The following is a 20362-nucleotide window of genomic DNA, read 5'->3' on the forward strand; positions in this document are numbered from 1 at the left end:
TAATTTAAATTATATGAAAATAAAAATTAAAACTAATGTATATGTTATATTAATTACAAGTTAAATTAAGAATAATACTTAAAGCGATAATATACGCACTAATAATAATAATATAAATGCATATAAATCGCATCAGTTGTATAAAAAGACTCAAAAAGAAAAAACATTGAAAAATTCTGCAAAAGCAGTGAGTAAGATATAGTCTTTGAAATATTAAAGATTTATTAGACTTGTGCCATATTGTATTCTTGCAGTTAACTGCATGCTTCCTTTAACGTAAACAGAATCATTATACTGCGTATAAAAAAAAACATTGCATGTTTCTCGAAAAAAGCAATAACGTCTACAACGCAATTCGTAGCATCAATCGATTCTTACAAGATTTTACTTGATTATTTCGCTTAATAATTTCTAACAAATTATTAAATAATTTAAGGATAAAACATCTGTCCTGACAAAACGATTATATATAACATATACATGCATAAATTCGATCGGATTATATGATAATTATGTGATAATTGATGAAATAAAATTACTTTATACTCTATATGCAATATATAATTTTGATTATACATACATACGTTGCTTGATATTAAATATAATTACTTTAATATATAATTATAGTATACATTAAAAGAACTTTTTATATAATCTTTTTGATAATTTTACAATTTTTCTTTCTAAGCTTCTTAATCTCAATAAGATGAAATTTTTATAATAGATTATATAAATAGATGCATAAATAGAAGTGATTTTCCATTATTAATTAATTTTAATAATGGAAAATCACTTCTGTAAAATCGTAAGATTAATTTTTTCTAGTTATTTATTATATATTTTTTTTCTAGTTTTCTAATTATTTTCTTTCTCATCTTCTGTATTTAATATGTAATAAGTATTGATTGATCAAAAAATTTGTTTACTTTTTTACATGACTTTTAAATCGAAATTAAAGAAAAAACATACAAGTTTTCCAATTAATATTACAAATTAAAATCGCGAAATGTGTTATCACGAATGACGCTTAAAGATTATTTTCTCTCTGCTAGAGCGTCGAAATTTGAATTCAACAACACTCCGATAGTTTGAATATCGTTTAATAATACATATGCGGATTTATGAGGGGAAAAACCGTAGGTAACGAAAAGAATGAACGCGAAGGAATCAAGGCTAACGGAATCTGTCATCGGACAAAAACGTAACCGGGAACGAACGTATAAACGTAATCGAGAAATTAGAAGCTCGTTCTCGAATATGTACGATGCCGGCTCGGGAACATTCTCGCGGTTACCCGACGTGACAACGGTCGATGCGGCGTACACACACGCACGCACACACTCATTCGCGCGAGCCGGCTCGCTATAAATGCGCCGGCGTGCGCCGGCGTAGCAACAGTTGACAGCGAGCAATCGCGAGTCGAACAACGAGTCTGCGAGAGCGAATCGAAGCTTCTAATTCGGCTCATCTGCCAATTTTCTGCGAGACTTTTCGAGAGAAAAAGCAACTCCAACATGTCTCTGGTACCGCTATTGTTCTCCGACTGGTGGGAGGACCTGGAGTATCCTCATCGGCTCTTCGACCAGCACTTCGGCCTGGGTATCCGCCCCGATCAACTGACGCATCCGAGCATCTTGGAACGCTTCGGTCAACGCGACCGGCGTGTGAGACCTTTAGTTTATTATCGACCTTGGGGCGAGTTATTGCGCAATAGCAACGAAGGCGGCACGTCTACCGTGAAGGCCGACAAGGACAAGTTCCAGGTAATTTTGGACGTGCAACAATTCAAGCCGGAGGAGATCAATGTCAAGGTTGTGGATAAGTGCGTGATAGTCGAGGCCAAACATGAGGAGAAGCAGGATGAGCACGGCTGGATCTCACGCCAGTTTGTACGCAAGTACCTGATACCTGAGCAATGCAACATCGAGGAGGTGTCATCGAGCCTGTCATCGGACGGCGTGTTGACCATCATCGCGCCCAGAAAGGACAAGCCGGAGACGAAGAACGAGCGCTCGATCAAGATCGAGCATACCGGCAAGCCAGCCATCCAGGAGAAGCCGAAGGAGGAGAAGAAGAAGGAAGAGAAGAAGGGTTCAACATAGACATTTTATGAAAATTGTATTCCTCTTATAATTCATACAATGTATTATGAAAGGTCGTTCCTGTATACGCTTTATGTTTGTGTGATTTAAATTTTTTTCTTTTTTTTTCGTGTGTAGTATGCTTGAAGCATTCACGGTTGTTCTTCTTTAAATTCTTATTTTTGTAAGATAACAAAGGATCGAATAAAAATTGTTCAGTTGATCTTAATCGAGTGTTTTTAAAGTTCTACGTATGTGTCACTTCCTGTCCTACTTTCCTCGGGTTAGAATTTCACAGTGAAGTTATACAATGTGACAGATCAGAGATTAGGTTAGAGATTGAATTAGATATAAGGTATAATAAACAGAAAATACATAGAAAGAAAAACAAGTCTTTTAGTCGTGCAAAAGTTCGTTACAGATGTTTAAGATAAATGTAACTTTTCGAAAAATTTAGCTGCATCATTTTAACACATTTTTGCTATATCTAGATATATAGTTTTGTACATTCTTCAGTTACTACAAAAGAAATATATGTTATAAAATATGAGAATACAGTTGACATAAATAATCTTATATTCGATGTATATAATTTCTCTATAAGATATATGTATGACTAATGCGCTTATACATATACACAGTTTCAAGTTTGTTTACATTCAGAATTCATTACGTATTTATATTCACATATTTTACACAACTTTGAATTAATATACGTCGATTAAACTTTCTTTCTAGATTTTGTTAGTTTTTGATATATACTTTTCTACATTTAAAATAAAAAACCTATTTATATTTACAATCTTTATACTGAAAAAATAAAAGAAATATATAAACAAGTACAGAAGAATTATCCAAATATACAATTACGTATCATAACATTGTTTTGAAAAGAGGCAATAATCCATTAAACAATTTTTTGACATGTGCAATTTTAATTAGATTTGCTTGTTGTTATTCGATCAATGTCTGGTAACTTCAATCCCTAGCCAGCAGCAAGATAAATTTGCTGATAACTACAAATGTATCATAATTAGATAAATCAATTTATTACCATAAGAACATAAAAATAATATCTGTATTATCGATGATAAATCTAGAAATTCACTACATAAGAGATAAATAAAGTTTACCCTCAAATTCTTTATAATAATCTAATTTATAATTATAAATAATATATCATCCGTTTCTTATCATTTAATAAGTTTTTCCTTTTTTTACTTGAGTATTTTGAAAAACTATGAAAGGAGATTGATTACGCATGTATTATGATATAATCGAATATACTGCATGTATTATTTTATTATTATTGGATTTTATCGAAGAAAATACAATAATTATTATTAGCAGTTTTATAATTTGATCATTAAAATTATTATAATTTGATCATAAAAATTATTAAAATTATTATAAAAATTATATCGATTATGAGAAAAAAATCTTAAAAACTAACATCCAGCAAAAATTCACGCACACATACGCATTCGATGAATTCGTTACAAAGAATCCATTAAGAGACATGAGAAAACATCGACTCGATTAATATATGTGGATCACAGTAAGAGAGAGACATTAATAGTTGTTAGCCACTCAGTCGAGAATCACGTAAAAGGCGATCGAATACAAACAGGATAGGAAAATTATTATGTTTGTTAAGAATATTAAAAATATTATATATATATTAAAAGTGTTAGTGTTGACAAGAGAAATCAATGCGCAACTGACAGATAGCGAAATAGACAAATGGAATATCACAGTCCATCAAGACTTCTTTCCTCAAGAATTTGAATACACCAATGATGAGGTTTTATTGAGATTCGACAGCAATGAAGTATGTACTCTATGTTTTATGCGTATAAGAGATTTTTAATCAAGAAAATTGAATACTAAATATTTTATACATTTTTACTTCTGTAATTTCAATTATATAACATGTATCTACAAAGTTGTAATGCTATAAAAATGATATACATATAAAGTTTATTGATTTTGCGTTTTACATTTAAAAATCAATGTTATATAATACAAAATTAAATTTAATTAAGGCGGTATATTAAAATTTAATACGTATTGTAATTAAATTTGGTATATTAAAGATGGTATATTAAAATATAATACATATTAATTGAAAGTATATTAAAATATAATACATATTGTTATATTTAAAAATAAGAATGTTTAAAATTAATTTCATTTCTTCCATGTGATACTTTTGCTTATTTATATGATTTTTTTATAATTTCTAAAATATTTCTATTTCTCTAAATATCTATTTATATTAATTTTTATACAAGATTTATAGTAAATTATTCGTCATTTAGTAAAATCAATATAGAAAATCAGAATTTTTAAAATTAAAACATGTTGCATGAGTGTATCAACATGGTTATTCTAAATATCAAAGTAGAAATCGGTACAATGAAACTTTGAATTGTCTTCAATCAATTAGTTGAATCAGCGATATATATATATAATAGCTCTTCTAATAAACTTATATACTATTCATCAATGTATACATATATATCAACATATATGTATATATATGTATATATGTGTATATATATATATATATATATATATATATATATATATATATATGTATATGTATATGTATATATAGACCTCCGCGGGATGCAATTTAGCGTCACGCGTCGAAAACAAATTCGTTTAATGTAACGCGTCACTATCTGTAATATATATTGTTAACATCGCGCTGAAGAAGGATCAAAAGATGATCCAAAACGTTCGCTTTTTGTTATTATAATGTGTTTTTTAATAAACTAATATTGAAAAAAGAAAGAAGTGTTGTTGCTTCTCTGCGCTCCAACTACCGCGCGTTGGCTCTTATGCCATTTTCGTTTTAATTTTTTGATTACTTGAGCCAAATCTGTAATTATTAAATAATATATTTATTAATTATGCTATATTTATTATATTCATTGTTTCGTATTCATATTCATCAGATCATTTGCGGAATAAATCTCTATCTAATCTATAGACATATTATTAACATAGACTGCTTAGGCAGTGAAGTCCAAATTTGAGGCGTCCTCCTGAGAAAAAAGGATAGCATGAACTTTACTCGTGTGTCTGTCTTTTTCTAATGAACGTATTCGCGCACCAATATGTGCGACTTTAATAATTTTAAATTGCATCATGCGTGTATCAGAGGAAGACAGATACACCAAGTAAATTCATGCTATTCTTTTCCCTTAGAGCACCCCCGCTACCTTATGAACAGTCTATGTTACTTTGTCTATGATCTAATTTCATATATTTTTCATAAAGCAATTCAATAGGATAGGACACTTACAAGACAATCAATATATTTTTTTCAACAGAATTTCTTGCAGACTTATTTCATCAAGGATGAGCTTCAATCACCCAATGGTAAATTAAAAAAGCCAGTAAAAGTTTATTTATAGACATGTCAGTAATTTCAGAATTTATCGACAAGTTGCGAGAGAGAGAGAGAGAGAGAGAGAGAGAGAGAGAGAGAGAGAGAGAAAGTGTATATAAAATGTTATAAAAATAGAATTGAAAACATATATTATGAGAATAATTTAACTTTTCAAATACAAGGAAAATTAAATGTAGTAGTAAAAGAAGTATCTCTCAATAATAAAAAGAATATAGATATATATAAATTCCATTCAGTTTCATATTAAGAAGAAAATGAAAAAATGAGAGAGAGGCTTACATTGTACTCAAAACAGTTTAATATATAATTATATATCAATATGTATACGATATTTAAATTTTTAAAGAGATTTACTTTTACATGTACTCGATTTTCTCATATACATATTTACGATTTTTATATCTTCAGCTTTGGTTCCAAGCGAGCCAACATTTCCCAGGGCATTCGTGGATTTCAATCATAATTTAACACATAGAAACATTTCTGTGACATTCAGGTAAAAAAATCTAAATTCTTAATTCACGTATTCTCTCTTTTATTCTCTTAATATATAAATATATAATTCTATCTCAAATTCTTTAAAAAAAGATTAAAATATCTTCTTTTCTTCATAGATGGAAAGAACCTGAATTTACAAACGGAGTGATACAAAAATACACAGTACAGTGGTTCGATACTATAAAAAAGATTATAAGAATCGATAATATCTCAGCTATGATACTGCAATACAAGGTGTACAATTTAAAAATTGATACAATGTACTACTTTCAAGTACAAGCGCATAACAAAGCTGGTGCTGGTCCTTACACGAATTTCATCGATGTGTTCACCATATACGAGAATCCGGTACCTTTATTATTGGTCACTTCGTGGAATGATGTAAAAGTATTAGATATGGATTTACAAATCGCTTATGCGATATTTAGAGAATATCGAATAAAATCGATAGAAATTGTTTACTCGGAATTGGAACATAAGATTTACTGGATTAATGATAAATGGGAGCTAATGACATGTGACTTTAATCCAAACGCAATCGAAATAAAGTGCAATGACTCAAAAATAACTGATCTCGACGCTTCTGCGCACGATCTTCGCATCGATTGGGTGGCAAGAAATCTTTACTGGATACAATTTAGCGAAGATGCCAACAATATTATGAAATTAAATTTAGACTTATTACAAATTGGCATAAAGAAATACGATAGTATTTTAAAGAGAAATGAATTTAAATTTATAAATGTGCTGCCGTCTATAGGGTACATTAAATTTAATCCATTTAAAAAATTAATAACTTTGCTTTTTTAATTAAGGATTTGTGTTGTTTTATAATTATTTAATTTAATATGATTTTTTAATTAAAGATTATAAGTTGAAATCATATAAACTGACATAATTGTAAAAATTTTAAACAATCACATATTAGTTTTTGTGCATAATATATGGTATTATAATGTTTTAAATAGAGAATAATAAGCATTTCTTCCAGATATTTTTATTGGATGGAATTAAATTCGGATAATCAATAATGCAATCGGATTTTGATGGGAAAAACGTGCAACCTTTTTTGAAAAATGAAAACAATACATGTTCCTGCTCATACAAACTATTAGAATTAATATCCTCCATACAAATTGATAACACGAATATTGACGACCCACTATTGTACTGGACATCGAAAGATCGTTTAATCGCAGCAGACATGTATGGTTGTAGATGCAGGCTAATTTTAAGCGCTGGAAACAATCAAATACTTTTTAATAATTTAACGATTGATAAGACAAACATTTACTTGTATAGTAGCAGCGAGCGATTAATTTATATTTTAAAAAAAAAGTATGCATTTCTTGAAAGCGCATTTGAACATGTTCACAAAATAAACATTTCGGACGTACCTATTAATATACATCAAATCATAGCTCTTAGTAATTCTCTACAACCATATCCTTTGAAATGTTGGTCTCTTTACCCAAAAGATTTTGAATCCTTCATTAAAAATGGTTTTTTCGAAGAAAGGACAATAACCGGAAATAGTGTCGTCTTAAACCTTCCGGAGATGGTTCCGATTGCCGAAAATTGCAAGAAATACGATTTGGCCACTACTACATATACCATCTCCATAAAGTACAGAATATGTTCGGACAATAATATTGAAAAAGAGGAAGACTTCAACGTGCAAACGTATGAACCGCATTACAAAATTCAAAATTTAACGCCGTTTACCACGTACACATTGAAGCTAAAACTGAGGAATTTCTATATCGACAAATTATTATGGGACGAGTATTTCAATTGGGGTAATATCCTGAGAACTACCGCTGGCAAGCTCAATGCGCCAGAAAATGTAACGGTTCAAGTTCTAACACCTACTCTGGCGGCAATCTATTGGATGCCACCAAAGAAATTAAACTGCGTCAAAGTGAAATACGAGGTGCATTGGCTGCCAGTTTATTTTCCAAATGGTACGCAAAAAATAACTGATTCACCTCAATATCTATTTATCGATAACCCCAAACGTACGGTAGATGGCAAGTTTTTCGTCACAACCAAACCGAAATTTTGGCCAGGAAAGAAATACGTGGTATACGTGCGAGTCTATCCAGTCGGCTTCAGCAATTTATCCACTGACAGTTTGAGCACAAGTGTCAATATGTACTCGGAACCAAATGACTTGATTTTGAAAGGGGTCAGTACAAACAGTATGAATATCTCATGGGATTATAGCTTTAATATAACCAATTACTACTTAAAGTACAAAAAGGATGATACGCTAAAGGATATATGGGATATCGCAAATAATACTAAGATTTATAATAATACAGTAACATACTATATAACAAACTTACTGCCGCGAACTCGATATAAATTTTATTTGGTCCTGAGATACTCTAATCATAAGAAAAAATTTAGATGGCCACTTGATGCAGGATTTACTTTTAAAACTCTTGGTAAGCAAATGAAGACATCATGTATTTATTTTAAGAATGTTTCAATAATTCAATAATTTTAAAAATGTTTCAATAATTCAATAGAGGATACACTTATAGAGGATACACAAAATTATCTATCGTTAATATTAATAATGACAGGCTTTGTCATTACTATGATCTATGTTAGCTACTTGTATTATTGTAAGTATACTTGATATACTTGAAATGTTGAATTTTCATTACATATTATTTTAGATTTGATATATATAAAAAGTTTCTGAAAAATTTACTTCTTAAAAATTATTTAAATTCTGCAATGTGCATATATATATATATATATATATATATATATATATATATATATATATTATATACATACATATATATATATTAAATATTAAATAATTATATTTAATTAATTTAATATTAAATAATTTATATATTTAATAATTTAATATCATAAATTATATTAATATTATAAATTTGTATATTTAATAATATATTCAATTATATTAATATTATAAATTTGTATATTTAATAATTTAATATATTAGATATATTTATATTTAATAATTTAATATTAAATATTAAATAAGTATATTACATTATCTAACAGCATATCAACAACCCAAAAGAATTAACAAATACGTTTTGTCTTCGATAATGTCCGAAATGGAATTAACACCTCTACATGAAATACTTTCCGAAAACATTGAATTCAATCCATATGCTTCTAAGTTGCAATATAATGAGAAAGAATTGATACTAACGAGAATCAGAGAAAAGCAAATTACTCCAACAAAGCTTCTAGGCAGCGGTACATTCGGAAAGGTAAAAAGTAATTTCTTATTATTTAAATATATTCTTGAAGACTCTTTTGTTAATTTTATAATCAAAAAAAGTTTGAGATAAAGACACATTTTTTAATTACAATTAAAAAAAAAATTTTTTTAATTTTTTAATTTTTTTAACTGAATAATATAAACATTTTTAATATTTATTTTATCGATTTTTAATATTTATTTTTTTAATTTTTAATTTTTATTAATAAGATTTTTAATTTTTAATATTTATATTAATTATTTTGTGCAGGTATATCAAGGAACTGTCAAGAATTTCGAAGGGTCAAGCACAATACCTGTTGCCATAAAAATACCACACACAAATAGTTCCTCGAAACAGAAAACGGAATTCTTACAAGAGGCCAAGCTTATGAGCCACTTACGCCATAAACATGTGCTAAGATTGTTGGGCATCTGTATTAATGCAGATTCACCATGGCTCATATTAGAATTAATGGAAGGTGGTGACTTACTGAAATATTTGAGAGAGAATCGGACATTGCATCCATCAAATTCTCAAGCTCTGCGCCTACAAGATTTGCTCGCCATGTGCGAAGATGTTGCCCGAGGTGGCACCTATCTAGAAAAAATGCACTTCGTGCATAGAGATCTCGCGTGCCGAAATTGTTTAATATCCGCGAAAAATCGCGAAAACCGTATTGTGAAAATCGGTGACTTTGGACTAACTAAAGATATTTACAAAGATGACTATTATCGCAGTGTAAGTACAATTATTTAAAAGGAATAAAACTTTTTCTTCCATTTCTACGTTGTAATAAAATTATACATTTTTAAGCTAATTAGAATGTGTAAAATATAAACTATTTTTATTTGCATATGTATAGAGGAAGAGAGATGAATTAACTTTATCTGTACATTGCAATTTCTATTTCGAAAAGATTTCGGCAAAAGACCTAACTGTTCTAAAATTTTGTTTTAGACGAAGGACAACCCGCTTCCTATTCGTTGGATGGCACCGGAATCTTTGATGCATAAAATATTTACCTCACAAAGTGATGTTTGGGCATTCGGAGTGCTAATGTGGGAAATCACATCGTTGGGTGAGCAACCCTATTCTGCCAGAAGCAATTTCGAAGTATTCGAATATGTACGTACGGGGGGGTAAGCTGCCGAAACCTCTCAACTGTCCACCGACATTGTATCAATTTATGCAGCTTTGCTGGAATGCGGCGAAGGAAAGACCGAACTTCACATTTTGTCTCAATAAAATCATAACCCTGAGAGATAACACAGAAGACGCGATACTAAGCTCAGTGAATATTATTAGACAAAGGTGAGCGGATCGTAATTTTTTATGTGCATATTATTTATATGGAATTTAGGAATTAATGGGTTGAAATTAATAAAATCGGTATAATATGAACTAAAAAAATATTACAAAATGATTATTATTATTATGAAAAAAAGCAATAACTTTTAGATTTTTTAATCGGACTATAAGAGATTAAACTATAATATAGAAATATTAATATTTTTTTTAACACGTAAGCATGAGAAATACTATAGCAAGATAAATCATAAATAATTTATATTTAATGTATTAAGAAGAAACTTTTTCGCAAATTAAATGTCAAAGATAATGTCAAACCTATAATATAAGCTTGTTTGTCACAATTATAACTTTATTTTCAATTGTGTTATTTATTAATTTTTTATTCTACGAAATAAACATATTTTCATAGTTATATAACTTCATATTGTTAAATTATATAATAATAAAATTTGCATATTGTAAACTTTATTTTTATTTTTTCATGTTTCTAACTCTTTAATTCAGAAATATTACTACAATTATCAATAACTGTCACTACGTCTCAGCGATCACAAGTCAAATGATTTTTGTCCTAGTCCTGAAATACGTAGCCGCGTGCAAGAAGAATGCTTGCGTCGACAGTTGCACGACAATCGGCAATCGGTCGAAAATAATAGACAGGAGACGTTGGTATGGGTGAGCACTTCTGGTTGAGTCGAGAGTACAAGGCACAGATACAGTTTAGGGTCAGAGAAAGGGGATAGAGCGTGCTTATCGTGCATCGTCTCCAGCTACCTCGTGGAATCTACCTTCTTCCTGCTTCTCTTCGCCCATCATCACTCTCCTCCCTTGTCTTTCCCTCTTTTTCTATCCTCCTCGTTTTCTCAACTTCTCTGTATTACAAACGCTTCAGCTGACGTTTGCGAAAAAAAGCACAAGGACCCGTGTGTTGCGAGATTCGTATATATGTATGCGCCCTAACTACGTCGAGCTTTGCTAATCTAGATGGAATACGCGATCGAGTATCGTCGAAAAATGACTCGCATCAACCAGCATATCTAATTAAGCTCGAAACTATCGTTTTACAAATATATTTTTGCCGAATGTTGTAGCTTTTTATCTCTTTTTTTCAATTTTTAAAATGTATCAATTAATTGTATTTTTCTCTGTCTTAGCTTGCGCCTTCTGGACAGATAGAAGACTCGCTGGAAGTACAACCAACCGTACCTCCAAACATTTGACTGTCAATGATGCTTCAAGTGATGTCATAGAACCTTTGACGTAATCGCTTTCTTGACCGAGTGATTTTTGAGAGCCTCTGCTGGCACTTGTAATCGATTTTACTGTCGTTTCGCTACCGATAACTACTACACGATGAGATAATCTCTTTAATCATTGTTTTATATTTTTTAATCAAATATTTTTTAATCCAATAAAATTCTTAATAACAGCTATTAATCTTTTTACAGCTTTTAATCTTTGTGTAGTTTCTTTATTTAATAAAAAGATCAATTAATTAATTAATTAAGTTTTCTTACTTAATCGTTTTATTGTGAGAAAAAAATTATAAAATTATTTTAACATGGTTTCTTTTATCATATTTTAATAAAAATTATCAAACAAGTAAATTTTTCTACCGTTTTATAATATTCGTATTCTATATATATCTTGATATATTCTAAAAAATCTTCCCTTATTGCTATTTCTTGCACGCATTTGACTTTGTTTGCTTTTATTACGCGAAGAGAAATATAATGCAGGCAAGTATTTACGCATCTTAAAATCACGTGCAAGATGTAGTAGTGATGGTGATAGAATGCAGTTTTTGTGTGAGAGTAACAGAATGCGCCAGGAAACGAATTGCACAAGGAGCATGTCGAGTGATGCGGCAATCCAGTATTCCCAGTGCTATTGCAAGCCCAATGACCTTGTTGCGGTTCAAAAAATTTGTCCTCCTTTTTCCGTGCTTTTTTACCAAGAAATAATTACTATTAATAAATAGAACTTTGAATATTGAACGTAAAGATGAAAGAAGATATTATTAGAAGACAAAAATGAATTTGAAATAAAAAATTCTATTTCTCTGCAGTCTTGTAAATTTCGAGACACTCTGAATATGTAAAATATAGCTACGTATGAAAAGTTTAAAACGAGAATAATATGCGAATTGATCTTGAGAACTCTGCTTTTGAGAGTACTTAATTAAAAATGAAATAAAAGTATAAAATTAATCACGTCAAGATATCAATAGAAACTGTACTTTCAATATAATTAATTGCGACATCGCGCTAATGAAATGCTCGTTAAATATATATTTATATTATTTTATTTTTTGAATTCTTTTTCTACTTTTTATATTATTTAATTTTTTAATTTCTGAATCTAATTTTAAAAATATACATTTTCCTCGTAAATCTCTCTCTGTCTCTCTTTTACCTTTCATATGCTTTCTCCAACTATTTTGCACACATCGATACGTATGTACATTCTCTCGATAAGTGGCCACTCGACACTGTACGAGTGAGACGAACACGTACCTTTCTATTCGTGGCACAATTTTCGGAGATCGATATATCGATCGGCATACTAGTGTCTTCAAATAGGGGTAGTTAGCGCCTCTCTGTCAAAGACTTTCAGAAGAACAGTGAGAATGAGAAATGAAGGAAAACATATTGCTTATCTCTTTTCATACAATTGCAAACCTTTTTAAAATTTTGTTAATATATTCGAGAATATATAAATATCTTATATATAAAGTGTTACATCTTTGTTGCAATCTTATTGCCCATCGAATGTGATAATCCTTTGCGAAAATATTGTGTATGTGTACCTCTTTCATTTTTTAAAAATATTATATATCTTAATAATAAACATCTAATTAATTTGTTTTATTTTATAATTCACAAATTTTATTTTCCGATTAGCAAACTTTTTTTATATGTGTTTATAGAAAAAATTGCAGTGCAAAATATTTAAGACAAGACGAGAGAAAACCAAAGAAAATTAATAAATTTGAAAGAAATTGTAAAATTTAATCGGAGATAAAGACAATGATAAGATTGTGTAAATGCGCTTGGCGACTGCCATGCTAATAAATTTGAAGGATACAGATGTGGCGATGACGACGCTGATATGCCGCATTGGAATTAAATTCAAGCGATGTAAACCAATGACACAGGCACGTCTTACTCGGGGGATTACCACCACTTCTCTCCTTTTTCCTCTCGGCCTCTCGATCCAACTCGCGATACTTCACAGATTCTATCCACCGCCTGTTCTCATGTACGTCATGGACGAGAGTTACCCCTTCTTTGCGCCAGTACTTGTTCCCTCTGTGCCTCTGTTAAGTGGAGGAGAAAGAGTCGGGGGTTGGCGGGAAGGTACGGCCGTTGCAGGTCCACCACCTTTACAGCCGCCACCACCACCCGGGGCCACCGCCACCACCTCCATCGTCGTGGGGTTCGTGTCTATACGCAACGATGAGAATTCTGCAGATTTGACAAAGTCGTTTCAAGAACTCAGTCGCTTGCCTGTCCTCGTAAATTCGGGGTACCTATTAGGAAGCTTCAGCTTGCTCGTTCGCGCCGGATTCTCACTTCCGGATTATCTCGAAAAAAATCTCGCTTCTTCTCTGCTTTCTCTTTTTTTTTTCTTTTAGAAGTGACGTCTTCTTTTTTTTTCTTTTCTCTTTCTCCTCTCTTTCGACTGGAAAATGCGTTAAAGCACAGCAAATACATCCATGGAGGAGATACACGAAGGCGAGATGTCTTCCGTGACGCTCTCGTCCATCTTGCTCCTTCTACTTTTCGGCCGCGCCGCGAATGCCCAGTAAGTAAACTGTGATTTGTGTCACACATACACACACACACATTATGTTTCAAAATTCATATTTCATGACCGACAGCTCAAAATCAAAATTTCAAGGCTGATTTTTTTCGGTGAATATTATATCGCAAATCGGTTTTAAATTATTATCAGTTTTTAATTAAAAGATTAAACAGAATTTATAACGAGATTGAAATTCTTGATTGATATTAAGATTAATTGATAAAGACTTAATGTGAGATATATAAATCGCATATTTTTTTTCTTTTTTTTGTTTTATTTTGTTTCATAGGAAAAGTTTAGAATTTTTCGATCTCCTGCCGGAAGATCCTAAATTATATGATAAAATGCGACCTCCCAAGAAGGATGGTCAGCCAACCGTTGTACATTTTCATGTTACTGTGATGGGACTCGATTCCATCGACGAAAATTCAATGGTAAATATATAATTTTAGAAATGAGACTGATATGTATAATTATAAAACTTAACGTAAATATATAATAAATTCAGTTGCTCGTTTTTAATTGCGATTATCGCAATCGTAAGACAGATTATATTTACAGACGTACGCCGCCGATATTTTCTTTGCCCAAACGTGGAAAGACAATAGACTCAGACTTCCAGAAAATATGACATCCGAATATAGGTATATAAATCATTATACATATAATCTACTTAACAATTGCAGCAATTTATCTTTATTTATTTTTTAGATACTTTGTACTTACATATATATTTTCTTTAATTTTTCTACAAGTTTTTGAGTAACTATTTTCAATTATATTTTTTTTATTTATTCTCTGTGATGAAATTTAAGATTATTAGAAGTCGATTGGCTGAAAAACATGTGGCGGCCGGATTCCTTTTTTAAGAACGCAAAATCGGTGACTTTTCAAACAATGACGATACCAAATCATTATCTATGGCTGTATAAGGACAAAACTATACTTTACATGGTGAAGTGAGTTTATGATCAATTATATACGTTTTCACTATAAATTCGTCTCGAAAACTTGAAATATAAATATCGCCGATTTCAGATTGACCTTAAAACTTTCTTGCGCCATGAACTTTTTGATCTATCCTCACGATACGCAAGAATGTAAACTGCAAATGGAAAGTCGTAAGTTATAATTATTTGTGAAAAAAATTTATTTTTCTTTACTTTCGCCAATTATATCACATATACATGTATTTTGATTATTCAGAACACATGTTTACTGTGTTGTATTATTATTTATATGTTTCATGAAATTATTTTAATAATTAATTTTTAACTCTATTCAAACGAGGATTTAAACAAATATACATATAATTATATATTAAAAAAATTGACATTTTTAAATGGATATAACGCGGATAAACTTTATTAGATGTATTATAATGATATGATAATTTAAACGCCATGCTATGTTTCACACTAAAATCAAATAATTCGATGAACAGTATCGCACACAATTGATGAAATGATCTTTCAATGGGATCCTGATGTTCCTCTCGTTGTAGATGAGAATATTGAATTACCTCAGTTACAGCTCGTTAAAAATTATACAGCTGACTGCACGCAAGTCTATTCCACTGGTAAGTGAATCGCATAAATGAATATGTTTTCACCTCAAGAATAAAGCTATATGTGACATATTCGATATTTTCGTACAATCATAGACGCTTTACATATCAAAGTATACAATACAGTCAATTTTTTCAAGCAATTCTTTTTAATCGATTAATGTAAAATATGTGCTTGTATTTCACACGATATATTCATGAGAAGTTTTTCGCCCACGCGTTAATATCACTTGAACTTTATACTTCAATATATTTTTTAAATCTTAAGTATATTAATCACACACATGTGATACTTAATTAAAGATTACGTTATAATTTCATAGGTAACTTCACGTGTCTCGAGGTGGTGTTCGTGCTAAAAAGACGTCTCGGCTATTACTTGTTTCATACTTATGTGCCAACGTGCTTGATCGTCATCATGTCGGTGAGCAGAAACGCAATGCTCTCGTAACTTTCTGTCATTTTAACCGTGACATATATCTTTCATTAAAAACAATTGCCGGCTTATCGCAGTGGGTGTCGTTCTGGATAAAACCCGAAGCCGCGCCTGCCAGGGTTACTCTGGGTGTCACCTCGCTGCTCACCCTGTCCACGCAACACGCCAAAAGTCAAGCATCGTTGCCGCCCGTCTCGTACTTGAAGGCCGTCGATGCCTTCATGTCGGTTTGCACAGTGTTCGTCTTTATGGCACTGATGGAGTATTGTCTGGTGAATATTGTTCTCGGCGACTCGGATGCATCGACAGCGAAACCCGCGCCACCGCCACCGCCACCGCCACCATCCTCGAGCACCGCAGATTCGGCTAAGCTCGACAAGCTTTTCGACATCGCAGCCAAGGTAATGCCTGGATGATATTTATTCCTAGAGAGCCACGAGATCGATTTTGACAAGTAAAGATAAGTCGTAATAATTACATTCACAATAAATCTAATCGTTACCGGCGTAAATTGGCCGATTTAAAAATAAAAATATCCGATAAAAATTACGGTGGAATTTTTATTAGAATGTGTGGGATTTTTTATGTATTAAATATATCAGATTTTCATTTGATTTTGTAATGAAATACTCTTGCAATTTTTTCGCTATAACTGTTACAATTGACTTCTCGGCTCTTCTATTTCAGACCACTTCTGTGCCTCGAATAGAGGAAACGATGAAGACATCATTATTAAATAAATTATCTAAAATATATATTAACAGCCAACATAAAAACTACTAAATTATTTTTTAATGTATTATTTACAAAATTTACAAATTGTAAATGTAATATCTCACACAAACGCATTTTTAAAAATATAAATATCTTATTAAACTACTTGAACTTAATAAATTATGATGCAAATTATTTAACAAATAATTGCATTAATTTGAAGAAATTAGAAATTTTTTCGTTATTTGTAATTATTTTATAATTATTTTATTTATAATTATTTTATAACGTTAAATTATTTTATAATGTTATGTCTTGTATGATTATTACCGTTTCTTGATGGCTCTAATAGTAAAGTTACATTCCACTCTCCGAGGCACGGGAGACAGTCTGCATGGTGACGATTCAAGTTGTGATCGTTATCACGCAGGAAAACGCAATGTTGTTATCCTGCCGATCGCAGAAATCACCAGCTGGCCCACCGTCCGGACCCACCCCGGCCCAAAGGGCGCGAATACGAGCGCTGAACATTGACCGTTTCTCGCGTGTTTTCTTCCCCTTTCTGTTCACCGTGTTGAACGTCACCTATTGGATAATGTTTGCTAAATATATTTAGATCATAGTACTGCAAATTCTCACGGAAGATTGCATTACTACTTCGAAAAATAAGTAGCGCAAGAGGAGAGAAACAGATAATCCAGTAATGAAACTGGAAGAATTTGAAGCGCGCTAAAAAAGATAAAGAGCGAAAAGATTTTTCTGAAAAATCTGTTATTATATAATGCGATAAATGCTTTGAACATTAAGAAGGTTAAGAATATATAAAAATGCAATAAACGTGTCGAAATTTTAACAAGAATCAAAGGATCGAAGATATTATATCGATCTAATGATCAGCACGAATGATAACTCTAAAAAATGCAGGAATGCCTAATTTTTCCAAATTTTGCTCTCTCGAATGTATCCTTTGCTTATTTCCTAAAGTAGATAATTTTATGATATCATCTATTATCGCACGATTTTCTCTAATTGTTCGTTTGTTTTACCAGACTGATAATTCAATGGTGTAGCAGATCTACAAGTGTGATCTTATGTATTAATAATTCTAGAATAATCGCAATTCATAAATAAACAACTGCTACGCAGTCGAAATATTTATTCATGAATTGTGATTATTCTAGTATTAACTTATTTATTAATTTAAAATTCGATTCGTAAATGTATTTGTAAATCTTTTTATGAATAAGTAAAAAATTCGTCTAAAAATAAAATTAATGATACAGTAAGACTGCATATGAATTGTAATGAATTTAGAAAGTGACATCAACTGTATTATCATTCAGCTGTTATTATGAATCAGCTGTTTTTTTAGCCTCACACATCTCGCTCTATTTATCACACAAAATTATTTATATCAAAATGCAAAGGCTTAATAGAAAATTCATAGACGTTATCGTTTTCTAAAATGCTTCGATTATTTAACAGCATATCTATTGTACAAAATAAATATCAATTTTTTTTCATTTCTAAGTATCATCGACTTATCGCAACTATTTAAATTTTATATCATTAAAACTTATCGTAGTAATAAACGTTTTACTTACATCTCTATAGCACGTCTATATTATTAAAAATATGTATAATAAAAAAATTATGATATGTATTATTAAAAATATGTATAATAAAAAATTATGATATCTCCAATCATATCAATAAAATTTTCTTTCAAATATACGTGATAAAAATATTCATTTGTCTTTTAAACTTGGGAATTAAAGACTTTCGATTCTATTTCATAATCAAAAACAAAAGAGAGAAAAAATAACAATAACATATTTTCTTATAATAAAAATTAATAAGTAAAAAATTAATTTTCTAAATATTAATATTTTATTGATGTTTTATTAAGACTATGTTTTTTTTAAATAAAAGTAAACCCTTTTTAAAAATAGTGCAAAATATTAAAAATTAAACTTGTTTTTTAGATTATTTTACTACCAACTCTTGCATATAATTAATTATCAACATTTATTGCACCATTCGAGATAATAGTTGTAAATATGAAAATTGTCATATATGTCTGTTGCCATCTATTGGTGCTAAATGAAACTACGAGACAGTCATTGTCACTAAACAGGGAATCTGTCGGCTTGTATGTTTGTGTTCTCCGCCTACTTTCAACCCCACCGATGCAATCACAGGATCGTAACACCCACGCACTGGGCAAACAGAAAGCTTCCTAATATAACAAAATGCATCATAAAATATCTTTCTGCATTCTCTTCATATTTATTTAATATATTAAAGCATAATCGCGAGAAAAAAAATCAATACAATAAATTTAAACAAATAATTCATGATAATAAATAATACTTTTACATTTCCTGGCATTTAAAAATAAACATCTTATGAGTCATATAAAGCTCTTATAAAATAAATATATCATACATTACTGTGTGATATATAAATATATCACACAGTAAGATAAATAAAATTTAACCGTCAATTTTTCTAGTAGAGAAATTCAATTCTATACAATAATCGTAACTGCATGAAAAATCAAATTTTCTGAAAACTAAAAAAGAGCGCAGAATTTTTTTAATAAAGTGCAATTTTGAAAATGTTCTATATCGATAATTTAGTTTGCATTACAAAAGAGTATTCTAATTTTTAGTATTTCAGTAAAAAGATATTTCTAAAACTATTGTATTAAAATACTAATTAATAATTTTGACATTGAGTAATTCATACGCACAATGAATTAAATACATATTTTATATTCTGCTTTGCGATAATTGTAAAAAATTAATTCAAGAAAAGAGATGAAAAAAAACGAGATATTCGCGCGAGATTTTCATGGATGGAGCAATTTAATAAATCAATGTATGGTCACGCGAAGAAACGGAAAGTGGGATCATCGCAGAGGAAGGAAGCATAGCGTGGGCTGCCTTATCTGGTACAATGTATCCTGGCTACGATAGCAGAATGCCATTGCCTTCTCTTCCTCGTCTCGCCTTTCCAGGACAGCTCGCTTCCCATCCTCTTCCGTCGTGTCATCAAAGATTAATGAGAATCGAGGGCACTGCGTGAAGCAACGAGTTTAAAATATTGATGCTAGATGCTACGATGAAGTAATTATTTGGCTATCTGTTTAGACGATAACGAGATATACAATGTATGCATAAACATTTAATATCTCTGCAAATTCTTTCGAATTTACAACATTACACATTTTCAAATATCAAGTGTAATTTATTAGAAAAAAATTAA

General features: G+C 30.5%; 3 protein-coding genes and 1 pseudogene across 9 annotated transcripts; all 4 read left to right on the forward strand.

The window, feature by feature from the left end:
• The first annotated feature begins 1398 nt into the window (after positions 1–1398).
• On the forward strand, positions 1399–2310 carry LOC145968004 (protein lethal(2)essential for life pseudogene; annotated as a pseudogene).
• A 147-nt stretch (positions 2311–2457) lies between these two features.
• On the forward strand, positions 2458–7109 carry LOC145968003 (uncharacterized). Its single transcript, XM_083093167.1, has 5 exons — positions 2458–3912; positions 5423–5471; positions 5911–5998; positions 6117–6761; positions 6992–7109. Exons 1-5 carry the CDS (start codon positions 3727–3729, stop codon positions 7029–7031), a joined length of 1008 nt encoding a protein of 335 aa, XP_082949293.1. The 5' UTR covers positions 2458–3726; the 3' UTR covers positions 7032–7109.
• A 95-nt stretch (positions 7110–7204) lies between these two features.
• Positions 7205–12070, forward strand: LOC145968002 (proto-oncogene tyrosine-protein kinase ROS-like). Of its 6 annotated transcripts, none has more exons than XR_014437635.1 (7): positions 7205–8450; positions 8535–8633; positions 9049–9263; positions 9525–9995; positions 10215–10335; positions 10450–10568; positions 11723–12070. XR_014437635.1 is itself a non-coding variant. In XM_083093166.1 (7 exons), the coding sequence occupies exons 1-6, from the start codon at positions 7205–7207 to the stop codon at positions 10500–10502; spliced, it is 2205 nt and encodes a 734-aa protein (XP_082949292.1). In that variant the 3' UTR covers positions 10503–10548; positions 11723–12070. The 6 variants fall into 6 exon arrangements, 2 of the variants coding, with proteins under 2 accessions (XP_082949292.1, XP_082949291.1); XR_014437636.1 differs by having other exon boundaries at positions 11741–12070; XM_083093166.1 differs by having other exon boundaries at positions 10450–10548.
• A 2003-nt stretch (positions 12071–14073) lies between these two features.
• Positions 14074–18582, forward strand: Ort (glycine receptor ora transientless). 2 transcript variants are annotated; one of them, XM_083094071.1, is made up of 9 exons: positions 14074–14375; positions 14665–14809; positions 14937–15019; positions 15191–15334; positions 15414–15496; positions 15820–15954; positions 16266–16366; positions 16456–16779; positions 17523–18582. In XM_083094071.1, the coding sequence occupies exons 1-9, from the start codon at positions 14287–14289 to the stop codon at positions 17706–17708; spliced, it is 1290 nt and encodes a 429-aa protein (XP_082950197.1). In that variant the 5' UTR covers positions 14074–14286; the 3' UTR covers positions 17709–18582. The 2 variants fall into 2 exon arrangements, with proteins under 2 accessions (XP_082950197.1, XP_082950198.1); XM_083094072.1 differs by having other exon boundaries at positions 17556–18582.
• The last annotated feature ends 1780 nt before the right edge of the window (positions 18583–20362 follow it).

Source organism: Camponotus vicinus, unplaced genomic scaffold, assembly GCF_025532165.1.
Source record: "Camponotus vicinus isolate PSW18456_S1 unplaced genomic scaffold, iyCamVici1.0 SCAF_3, whole genome shotgun sequence".
Classification (NCBI taxonomy): domain Eukaryota; kingdom Metazoa; phylum Arthropoda; class Insecta; order Hymenoptera; family Formicidae; genus Camponotus; species Camponotus vicinus.

Coding starts and splice junctions, on each gene's coding strand:
- LOC145968003 (XM_083093167.1), top strand. CDS start 3,727: ATGTTTGTTAAGAATATTAAAAATATTATATATATATTAAAAGTGTTA. Junction 3,913..5,422: donor TGAGATTCGACAGCAATGAA/GTATGTACTCTA, acceptor TTTTTTCAACAG/AATTTCTTGCAGACTTATTT. Junction 6,762..6,991: donor AATGTGCTGCCGTCTATAGG/GTACATTAAATT, acceptor CATTTCTTCCAG/ATATTTTTATTGGATGGAAT.
- LOC145968002 (XM_083093165.1), top strand. CDS start 7,205: ATGTATGGTTGTAGATGCAGGCTAATTTTAAGCGCTGGAAACAATCAA. Junction 8,451..8,534: donor ATTTACTTTTAAAACTCTTG/GTAAGCAAATGA, acceptor ATAATTCAATAG/AGGATACACTTATAGAGGAT. Junction 9,996..10,214: donor AAGATGACTATTATCGCAGT/GTAAGTACAATT, acceptor ATTTTGTTTTAG/ACGAAGGACAACCCGCTTCC.
- Ort (XM_083094071.1), top strand. CDS start 14,287: ATGGAGGAGATACACGAAGGCGAGATGTCTTCCGTGACGCTCTCGTCC. Junction 14,810..14,936: donor CCATCGACGAAAATTCAATG/GTAAATATATAA, acceptor TTATATTTACAG/ACGTACGCCGCCGATATTTT. Junction 15,020..15,190: donor AATATGACATCCGAATATAG/GTATATAAATCA, acceptor ATGAAATTTAAG/ATTATTAGAAGTCGATTGGC.